Source organism: Fukomys damarensis, unplaced genomic scaffold (assembly GCF_012274545.1).
Source record: "Fukomys damarensis isolate Sample0158 unplaced genomic scaffold, DMR_v1.0_HiC HiC_scaffold_23, whole genome shotgun sequence".
NCBI lineage: Eukaryota > Metazoa > Chordata > Mammalia > Rodentia > Bathyergidae > Fukomys > Fukomys damarensis.
Genome location: NW_022900935.1, coordinates 21408744 through 21420450, shown reverse-complemented (window position 1 = coordinate 21420450; position 11707 = coordinate 21408744). Strand labels below are relative to the sequence as shown.

Here is an 11707-nt window from a genome sequence, read left to right as displayed (position 1 = left end):
CGAGCCCCTCTCCGCCCCGCCCCGCCCCGCCGCGATGCGCGGGTGGCCGTCGCCTTCCCGGTTCCCTGACTTCTCGGGACAAACTTGTTATCTGCCTTTGTCTGTCCGCTGCCTGGACAGGTGAGCAATCGACGTGGCCTCTCTCTAGGCTGCTTCTCTCTAACTTCATGCACAACCCCGTCGTGTCCTGTAGAGACTAGGGTACTAGCGTAGGGAGCGATTCAGATCCCTGTTCGGATGTAACCTGGGATTATTCAAAGTGATAGCTGCTGCCGATATATTCTCTTCCCCCAACCGAAAGCCACCCAGTACCCACCATCTACTTAAACTTTTCATAGAAGTCTGTGCATTTCATAGAAGTCTCTGATGTGCTATTTGGCAAGAGAAGGAACAGATTAATTTGTAGCTGTGATTACATATGACTTAAAATATCTCGAGACTGTCTGTAGCTTCGGTTCAGTATATTAAACCTTAAATATACATAGTGTTAAGAATCAGGGCCTAGGTGTTTGTGTATCACACACATTCCTTCGTTTGAATGGGGATTTTCTATCAGTGCTCTTGAAATGGGCTTTGGATGCAGGAAAACTGAAAAAAAGCTGGAAAGCTAAGAGCCTCTGTGGCCATTTCATCCGCTTTACGTTTTACTTAATCAGCAAACCATTTCCTAGGCAAGGGGTTTCCGTGCGTTTAGGGGAAACAGGATTTTTTTTTTCCCTACTATTGAAATATAACATTTGTAAAGCTTTAAAACATGTGAACATTAGGGTAACAGATGGCAACCAGCTTTGTATGATGGTAGTGGAATTGTTGGTCCAAAGAAAATGGAAAACGTCATGAAAAATAATGTGACTTAGACATCTGTTAAGCTGAAGCGTGCGAAATATTAGAGGCTCTAAGTTCAACGCCGTTTGTGACGTAGACCCCCCCCCAAAAGCGTGGGAGGTGGAAGGGAGGCAGGATCTCCACTTTGCTCCTGGAATGCAGTTCTGTGGAGGGGAAGTGAAATACAGTCAAACAGCATCTGTCCTCGGTGCTTCAATTATCCTTTAAAGCCTGTTATTTTCATATGTTCTGACAATTAATTTTTATTGTTGATTTTCATTATCTCTGTCATGCTCACCAACACCACTCTTCCTGGTGGAGCAGGAAACTCCATAATTATAACAGGACCAATTCTAGAGTATCTATGAAAATAGGACATAGGTCAGGAACATATACAAAATACAACAACAACAAAAAAGTTATAAGCTAGCAGTGGAACCCAGGCCCTTGCCCATGCCTGGCAAGTGCTCTACCACTTAGCTGCACCCCCTAGCCCATAATTATTATGTATTTTGCTTTACTGTCACACCCTCCCCCCAAATTTTTACCACAGCTATGAAAAAATAATAAAGTTCTACCTATAAGCAGTAAATAATTTTTAAAAACATAAGGTAGAAGCTTCATGATCGACATTCAGAACCTCCACATTGTAGGGCCAGGTGTGGTGGGGCACGCCTGTAATCCCAGCACTTGGGAGGCTGAGGCAGGAGGATCGCTGTAAGCTTGAGACCAGCCTGGGCTACATTGTGAGTTCCAGGTTAGTCTCAACTACACAGTGAGACCCTGTCTAAAAAAAAAAAAAAAAAAAAAAAAAAAAAAAAAAAAAAGAAAAAAGAACCTCTACCTTGTCAATCCTAGGTGGTCTTTTCAAAACTTAGTCTAAAATACAAATTCATATGAAGTACACATTTGCTTCCAGCATTGCGACATTTTGATCATGTCAAGAAAATTTTAAAATGCATCCAAGGTATTAAAATATTCCCCAAATTGGAAAGTATATTATTTAAGTATTTTCATACTCCTAGAGGAGAAAGAATTTACCTTTTCCTTATCAGAGTGAACATGCAACATCAACGCTATGTGCTTGACATTTTGCCTTGATGGATTACTCTTGTCACAAGGCTTGTTGGAGCAGAGCAGATGGTCATGCTCCTTGGAGTTTTTCCACTCATTTGATGTTTCCATGAAGAAGCAATTTGCCAGAAGCCAGACACAGCTACAGTTGCACTGGAGGTGATGCTAAGCCCTGATTGGCTTACAGAAGCTGGAGGATACAGTTCAGCTCTTCCTGCTGGGCCAGTCAGGAGTTCCTGGGGTTTATAAATGAGGGAGAGCTTAGTCTCATAACAGTGTGGAACAAAGGTAACAGCAACTCCAGTAATAACTGCATAGAACCAACAGACTTCTGTAATGTTTTATGGAGTTTACCTTCTAAGTAGCAGCTGAGTTGTCTTATATGATCTCCTTCCATATTTTTCATTCTTTTCAAATTTAGCTGCAATTATGGTATCAGAAAATTATGACATGCTTGACAAAGTTGGCTTTAGCTATATCCAAAACCCCTCATGGATGGCTTGTCCTTAGTGAAAAAACCAACATCTGAATGAAAATAATGCCATAAGTGTTGCATGATGATGTGGAATTCTATAAGGCCCATGAAAGGGCACCATGCCCTTTTCCAGCTACCTCTAAAAAAAAAAACAAAAAAGCTTTTAATGTTTACATACTGGACCTAGATTACTACTAATGGTTGTTGGAGATTCACTTTATTGATATCTGCTACTAAATAGCTATCTTGAAATGATGTAAAGTGTTTTATTTTTGTTGCCTTTTGATGGTTGGAATTATATCATTTGGAATGTTTTTTTTTTCACTTTATGATTTGAGTATCACTTCAACCAGCAGTTCTGATACTACTGAGATTCTTTTAACCCCACAATGCATTAACGTGGACTGTGCCTGTGTTAAAATAATTGATCATTGAGCATTGACTATACGCAAAGAATTACTCTGAGTGCTTAGTATGCATTTCTTTATTTAATTCTCCTAATCTCCTTATTGGGTAAGGATTATTATTATCTCCATTTTACACTTGAGGAAACAGAAACAGAGAAGAATTTACCTAAAACAGAGTACTGGGCAGCCAGAGTCCAGATCTAGAAAGGCTGGTATGGAGCCTGAATCTCTCTGGGGCATACTTAAGGTCTGCTCACACTTTTGCCAGTCACCACAGTACACTAGTGATCCATTGTTTTCAAGTATCTATTAAGTAAAGAAAATGAGTGCTGTAATCTAATGCATAGTCTAAAGATTATTAAAGTATTTTGGGCCAAACAGAAAAAAAATAGTAGTAGTCTAAAACCTTTAAAAGAAAACTAGCTATATATAGGACATTATTTGAATAGTTGACAAAACTTGAATGTAGACTATAAATTAGATAATGGTATTATGTCAATGCTAAATTTCCTGGTTTTGATGCCATGCTTATGTAAGAAAGCTATTTTTCTTACACACTGAAAGTAATTTTGGAGTGAAAGGATATAAATAAATCATCTTATTTTCAGTGGTTCTGAGCATATATACATATATATATAAAATAAAGCAAACAGCAAAATTGTTAACGCTTGGCAAAGGATATTTAGGAATTCCTTGTTCTATTCTTGTAACTTCTTTTTGAAGTTAAATCAAAAGAAAAAAAATACCCAAAGTTAAAGGTAGAAAACAGGAAATGAAGGTATGATATTCTAAGAATTTTTTTTAAATCAGGTGAAGGATTGTTTCCTGTGCTCTTTTTCTTAAGGGTTGGGGGAAAGAACTTGAAACAAACAAACAAAAAATCTTATCAAGAAGCTGGGGGTGTAGCTCGTTGGTAAAGCACACTTAGTATGTGCACCACCTTGGGTTTGATTTCCAGCACTAAAAATAAGCCTCAGAAAACTCATCAAAAATGGGCTACTTTCTCAGATTGCAAAATCTTGCACCCTCCAGAAAAACTGGGCATTATTTACCCTACCTCTTTTTCATGGGCTTGGAAGAGGCAGATAATAACATCAGTACCTCTAATAAATAAGATATAAAGAGGATACCAAAAGGTAAATCGGTTGGTTATAACATTTCCCTACCTGGAAGTCTTTGGTGACATGCTGATAATGGCTGGTTTTTATATCAAAACTCTGCAGCCCCACTTTTGTGGCAGTCTGGCCCACGCTGGCTTTCCTGACTTTGGCTCCTGCCACCCCCTCCAGACAGGGCCCTATGGCCACACCGAAGCGCCTGGCCTTTGCTCACACTCATCTGTTTGTCTTCAAAACGTGGTTCATGCACTGGTGACTGTCCTTGGAATTCACTGCACTCTTTCCCTGCTGCACCTCTGCTCCCCGTTGAAGTCCCACCATGATCTCTTTTGAGAAGCTGTCTAATCCCAGGCAGAATTGAATTTCTCTCTGTCTACACTGACCTGTGTCAGTGGGGTAATCACAGTGCTATCTGCTTTTTGTCAGTAGTCATAATTAAACAACTGTGAGTTGGAAACTATGCCAGGGATTCATGGAAAAGAGGATTCAAAGGATCTCACAGTCTGGTAGTTAGGAATGAGTTATAAACAAATACAGGACAGAGAAATGAGCAAAGTGCTGTGAGAACCCCAAACTACTTGGCAGCTTCGTGTTAAAGAAGAGTTTGTGATGAAATCCACAATGATATCCATTCCCCGCCACCTCCACTCTCCCAGGACCCCCATTCAGATTGGAGATTTCTGGCACAATGATCTAGTTGAAAGAATAAGCTAGAAACAATTGTAGCACCTGTGGAATACCCAGGTAAATCTAGGTTCAATAAAATGCTAAAATACAAGTCTAGAATTCAAGAGAGGGAGGCTACAACTGGATGTATACATTCGACAGTGGGCCTGTAGAGGAGTAGTTTTCAGTGTGTGTGTACAGAAGGGCCAAAGGGCAACTGTGAGTCTCTTGGGGACTTGGCGCTTTTTCTCAACTACCCATCCTCTCCATTGCCTGAGATTCTGAAACTCTGAGACTCTACAACTCTACAGCTCTATAATTCTATTCTTCCTTCCGCTATAGCTTCAGTGCCATTCTTCCTGGCTCAAGAATCATGTGAAGTGGGAGACGTTATTGACATAGCTGGGTATAGACCACAGGGAAACAGGAAACCGATTTCAGACCCACAAGTGGTACAGGTTCAGTGTGTGAATCAAGCTTACGGCTCCAGTGTGAGTCAAGCCACCCAGGAAGAGTAAGACAAGAAAAGGAGGATGAGACTGAAACCTCAGAGAGACTGACTTGTGAAGTAGGATCGAGAACGGAGAGCCAGCCGGCAAGACATTGGGGGAAGAGGAAGAACCAGAAAGGCAGAGCACAGAGAAGTCTGGAAAGGAACTGGGTGGGTGGAGCGATCACGTGCTGCAGAGACAGGCCAGGGTCTGAAATTAGGTTCCAACTATTAGAAGACTACTGCTGTCCAGATGAGGACTAGTAAAGCTAAAGGACAATGGCAGAAATCCAGCTGGACTGAATTCAGGAGTGTCTGGAGTTGAGGAAATAAACACAACAGATACAGATTTCTCTTTCCAAGAAGTTGGCAGGAAAGGCAAAGGAGAGACAGGTAGAATCCCAGTCGTGGGGATCATGAATGCATAAATTTGCCAAGGGAAAGGAACAGCTGCAGAACAAGAAATGGAGAGTGTAGCAGAAAATTAATTGGACAAAATCCTGTAGGAGCATGGGGTGGCCAGCGTTATTGGAGAAATTCTTGTTCAGTGGGAGCTCCACTAGGGTAGGAACCATGAATTACTCATCAAACACCCCTCAATGCAAAGCAGTAGGCACTCAGAGAATGTTTATAAACACAAGTAAAAATTTTACCTTTTAGAATTTGATTGATGCAGTAAATAATGAAAAACCCCTGTTTTTATTCTATAATCACCATTCTGTTATGTGCTGTAAATAAGCAATATAGATATATAAGGAATATATTTGTGGCCTTGTTCTCTTTGAAATAAAATGGAAAGATCACAATTTAAATCATACGAGAGGAGCAAGAATCACGATCATTTAATGCTTCTGTGCCTCATAAATTTTTCTTAATATCCATGTTGACATCTCAGAATGTGTCGTGTCCATGGGACTCTGCTTGGTGGGCGTGGCGTGCAGGTCCCTAAAGGAGCCAGTCAGGCATATAAACAATCCCCCAGCACAGATTCTGCTCTGGTGTTTAACAGAGGGGAACTGTCAGCTCCAGGCCACTGGCTTAAAATTAGTGATGTTTAAAAATTTTGGAAAAAGATATCTTTTGGATTGTCTACTATGTTTAATTTTGCCAACTGTAAATATTTCTAATATGTTCTCACAAAAGCTGACTCTATGGAGAACTTTGGTTCTGAGTAATTTAATTATTTGAAGACAATGTTCAAAAAGAAAAAAACTTGGATGAGAAAGGCAAAGTCAGTGCGTTGCAGACCATATTTCAGGGTGCAGATGGTGAGCAGATCTGTGTGGGTTTGATTCTGCTTTGCTGGTTCCAGTGTTTTAGACCTAAAACCCAAAACAAATATGTGAAAGCAGTTCTGGTTCACATGTTCCTTCCTACTGCTTGTAAACTAGTGTACATATTGATGTGATCTCATTTTGTAGTATTCTTTCTTTCCCAGTTCACTAGGAAACTTGTTTTCTTCATAATATATTATTACCTTGCAAAATATGTCAAGCAAATCAAATTTCCCTATATGGGATTCATGTATGAGGACTGAAATGACTTGATTTAAATGCTGATTGACCTCTCCTGGCTAAAATCACTTCACCTGATGAATTGCTGTCTGGGGAAACTGATTGATTGGAGCATTATGTGGTCCTCAAAGTTTTATCTCTGTGTTGTTTTTGTTTAACAGTAGGTGCATCCTAGAACTTTCAAAACAGAAAACACCTGCTTTTGGGGGACAATGCTGAGGGACACTATGAAATCTTGGAATGACAGCCAGTCAGATCTCTGTAGCAGTGACCAAGAAGAGGAAGAAGAGATGGTTTTTGGTGAAAATGAAGATGATTTGGAAGAGATGATGGATTTCAGTGATCTGCCTACCTCCCTGTTTGCCTGTAGTGTCCATGAAGCAGTATTTGAAGTCCAGGAGCAGAAGGTAGGCCGGCAACCTGCCTCTTTCCAGCCTGTGGGATCCATGTGCCTTGGGGGTGGGGGCAGTACTTTACGGGTCCATGACAAATGAGACGCAGAAAGTGTGTGTTAACTGGTAGGCCTTTTTATTGTATTTTAGAGTGTCATTGTGCAGCAGGTAGGAAATATTTCACATACTTTCACAAATATTTTGAGAAGCACTGGGTTTTAGTGAATTTGAAAATTAAGTCTCATTAAATCATTCATTAGTTTTTGGGGACCATATTGGAGGAAAAGCTCATGACCTTTAGCTGGGCTTCCTGTTCTTGGGAGTCACAGAAAAGGAGCTAGCACTTTCCTGGGGGTAATTCTACCTTTTGGGGCTATTTGTGATTTCATTGTAACTGCATTGTTAGCTAACATTTCTTATATTTCTCCAACTTGACCGGAGAAAATGATTGAGTTCATTGTTTTTAAAGGTTTTTCCCCTTTAGTTCGTTTATTATTTACAGTGGGACCATGGTTCACGAACTTAATTCTTTCCACAACTCTGGTTGAAAACCAAATTGGACAAGAATTGAATCAAGTTTTCCCATTAGGTCAACATTGGATTTGACTGTTGAATTTGATTAGTTCTTGCCCAGTTTGGTTTGTGACCAGAATTGTGGAAAGAATTAAGTTTGTGAACTGAGGTATGCCATTGTACCTGGAAAGAGAGCGTGTGTGTGTGTGTGTGTGTGTGTGTGTGTGTGTATCTGCCTGTGACTATTTTCTGTTTTAAACTCAGAAACATATAGATTTTAATCCCATAGAAGTAAAATATTTCTGCCACTTACACATTTTTTATGTTCTGAAACTTTCTCTCAAGATGCATCACTGCCCTTTCATTTTCTAGTCATGTTTTCATAGCGTTTCCTTCTGGTGACTTCCTGGGAGCAGAGCCAGGTGGTTTGAGTCAGTGCACACTCAAGTGCCTGCAGTGTGCAAGGCACTGTGCCAGTTGCTTTGGGGCATAGAGCGTGAACTGTACAGCTTCTGCCCCACTCAGGTTGACTTTAAGCTGTGACACAAGATGGAATATCACAGCCTTCAGAAGCACTTGGAAGTACATTGTGGTATCCTAGGAGACAGCTTGAAGCCAGGTGGGGTAGACGAGCTCATGAAGACATGGCCTCACATGGTGTTGGAGAAGGATTTCTGCTGGCCATAAGGAAGGGAATTTGGGCCAGAGAACACAGAATGTATAAAAGAGCTCCATGGGGAGTGCGGCCACACCGGGGAAGAGCACACAGTTCTATGTGGCCAGGGTGAAAGGTGGCCCAGTGAAGAGCTCCACGCTGGAACAGCATCCTTCTGAGCAAGGGGTGGCAGCCAGAACTGCACATAGGATCAGGTGACAAGCGGAGGGCAGAGGAGAGGCCAGAGCAGGAAGCCACCAGGAGCTCTGGGAGGAAGCTGTCTAGGAGGAGAGACAGACCCTGCCGTGGAAGAGAGGGGAGCAGCGTCCTCAGTTTTATGTCTTGTGATTATTTTCATTTCCTTTCCCAAGTTCATTCACAATTTAGAAATTTTGAAATCATCCTTCCTAGTTTTCACACATTTTTAGGAGCTCTAAAATTTCACATTATAAACAGTTAAGTCAATCTTGTTATCTGTTATTGTAAGAAACCACATGAATAACTTTTAGCCTTTTGTATTGGTGAGTGATCAAAAAAAGAAAAATTTTTTTTTTGTCTCCATCAAACTCGGCCGCTTGCTTGCCAGGTAGGCACAGTGCCACTGTACGTCCCAGGCCCTCAAAAGTAGTTTTTAAAAATTGCATCTGTATCAAATATGTGCTTCTCCTTGTCATTACTTCCAGAGCAATACAATATAACTATTTGCATGCATTCACATTGGATTAGGTACTATAAGTCATCCAAAATTTTTGAAATATATGGGGGGATGTGTAGGTGATATGCAAATACTCTGCCATTTTATATAATCAACTTAAGCACCCAAGGATTTTGGTATCTGAGGTGGTCCTTGAACCAGTTTATATCTTAAAGTTATATTCATAAGAATTCTTTTGAGAGACTTCACAGCCTTAAATGTCTATTTTTTCTTTTTAACCACAGCCCAAGAAATTTTTACCTAGCCAAAGGGAAGAGTTCTTGTTGATTTTATTTTCTTTCCTTTTTTTTTAGCAAGATCTCACTCTGTAGTTCAGGCTGGCCTTGAACTCACTGTGTAGCTCAGCTGGTCTCGAACATGCAGTCACCCTGCCTCCACTTCTGAAGGGCAGGATTACAGGTGTGTTTCACCTCCCCCTGTAGAGTAAGTTGCCAACAGTAGTACCCATTTCCCCCAATATTTCAATATGTATTTCCTATAAACAAGGACTTTCTTCTGGGAGAAAAAGCAAAAACCAGGGACTGACTTAGATCTATTACTTCCATCTAATCCTCATGGCCCATTCAGGATTTTCCCAGTTGTCTCAGTGATGTTCTTTATGACAAAAATATCCAGCCCTTATGTGTTGCACTTAGCTGCCAGGTCTCTTTCAATCTGGAAGAGTTCCTGGTCTCCCCACCTCCCTCATGGGCCACACTCTGACACTGACTGGCTGGGGATTTTGTAGCAGGGCCTTCAATCTGGGTTTGTCTGCCACCCCTTCAGGGTTAGATTCAGGTTGTCCATCTTTGGCAGGGACATCGCAGAAGCCATGCTGTTCTCACCACATGGTGTTGGCTGGAGTGATTTCCCTTTGTCCCTTCACTTGAGCACTCAATCAAGGTGGTATCTGCCAGTCTTGTCCAATATCAAATTCTTCTTCGCTTTTGAATTGATAAATACTTGGTGAGAGGTACTTTGAAACTGTGGATATCAGGCTTCCCCATCAAACGCTCAGTATTGTTTATTTATGCAGTCGGGCTCATTTCCTATTGTAGTCATTGCCTGGAATCTGCTAGCGTCATTATATTGTCCTGGATTTGGCCATTGTCTGCCCCTTCACAGGGTGGCATCTGTGTCTCTTTGACACGTACCCTTCCTTCTGTAGGTACTTTACTCTTTAGCACAACAGGCTGCTGCAGGGTTATTGTGTACTTTTCCTGCCCCATCCTTGAAATCAGCCATTTCTCCAAAGAGTCCTACTTCTCCCTTTCAGTGGCGTACTGAGAAACGAAGATGTAGGAAATGTAGGAACACTGAATTATCAGTGTTCTCTCAAAGAACAAGCTAGGAAATGCACAGATACATGCATGTGCCTGTTACTTGTGTACACATGTTGTATCTTATACTTCCACCTCCAGTAAACACCAAAGAATTCATTTCTAGTTTTTCCCTTTTCGAATGTATAACACTTCTCTGACAGAATGGAAAACTAGCTTCTATTATCCTATCTTTTATGTTCAGTAACTCTTCACAGTATAACTGCGACTCCACTTTCCCCTCTGCAGGGTGACCCTCCTCTCCCACCTGCTGGGGTACCTTCCTGCACATCTCCCATCTCACCCTCTCACCCTGCCTGGGCCTCGGCCTCCGCCCCTGCCCCCTTTGGGCACTCTGTCCTCACCCTGGTGGGCTCCAGCAACACACCAGGCCACCCTCCGAGCAGTTGCCTCCTCATCCCAGCTGCAGCCTCACACCTGCAGCCCCCGGCGCCCAGCTGCATGTCCACACCTCCCCTGCACAGCCCATTTTTCTAACAGAGCTTCTGCACTGAATGTTTGGGAAGAGAAAAATGTGCCTTACTCTTTTCTCGAAAAACAAATAATACGCTTAAGTTCCTTCCCATGGTTGTTTCTGACATGTTTGCCCCTTATATGCCTCTGAAAATAAGCATTTCTGACTTTAAAGGTTAGCTCCATCGTCAAATATCCATGGAGAAACAACTATCGGGAAGAAAAAACTTCTACCCTGGAATAAAGCACGTGGTTGACAGGTGTTTCCCACACCTAGACCTGTGCCTGGGCACGTAGGGTGAGTGAAGGGACATTTTGAGAGACCGAGGCAGGTGCACACAGATCAGAGACCAAAGCAGCAGAATGGATCTCCATAGCAGTGTCAGTCACTGAGCCCTGGCAAGCCCAAGCAGGAAATGTGGGTGGTTGTTTTTCTTTTCATCTCTGTGTATAACTGACTTGAATGAAAAAGAATCCTGCCTGCTGCTCCACAGTTTTCTTATATACTTTGGCAACCTTGTATCAGCCACTTTCCCTTGTTTTAGGTGGCTTTTCATACTCCTGTGCTAGCGAGGCACCATGAAAAATCGGTACAGCAAAGCATTTCCAAACATTTTAAACAAATAGAACAAAATGATAAAATTAATAAGCAGGATTAAAAGCCACTGAAGTGAATGTAGTACATTTTTTCACTATGATGAATTTGACTTCGGCTGCAATTAAAACAAAACAAAACAAACAAACAAAAACCAGAAACAAAAACAAAACCCTGCTATGTTCTCCTCAGTTCAGCTCAGTTCATTGCAGAGTAAGAGGGTTCTCAAGGTCATCACCACCCTGAGGCATTATCCTCAGCTCTGGAGTATTTACAGTCCACGGAAAGGTTCTGGAGAGTCCCAGGAAGTTGGCCACTGCCCCTGGAGGACAGCTCAGCCGTGGGATGTTGGGAAAGGCAGATTCTGGTTTTGCATTGGCGACCTCCACTAGTATCAGCATTCTCATTCATGTTGTGTCATCAGTGTGCCTTCGCCTCCTTCCAAGAATCCGCAGTGAAGAGAGATGGGTAGCGATTTTCTGTGACTGGCAAGTGG

At 41.8% G+C, this 11707-nt stretch overlaps 1 protein-coding gene across 5 annotated transcripts in view; it reads left to right on the top strand.

The window, feature by feature from the left end:
* Positions 1 to 11707, top strand: part of Rcan3 (RCAN family member 3) — a 37171-nt gene that overhangs the window by 1486 nt on the left and 23978 nt on the right. For 4 of the 5 annotated variants that reach the window (XM_010633756.2, XM_010633775.3, XM_010633771.3 and 1 more), the window contains exon 2: positions 6731 to 6976. In XM_010633756.2, coding sequence (XP_010632058.1) covers positions 6782 to 6976 — 195 coding nt within the window. In that variant the 5' untranslated portion in view covers positions 6731 to 6781. Of the gene's footprint in view, positions 1 to 61; positions 121 to 6730; positions 6977 to 11707 lie in introns of those variants that run through there. The other variant, XM_010633766.3, reaches the window with a different exon arrangement.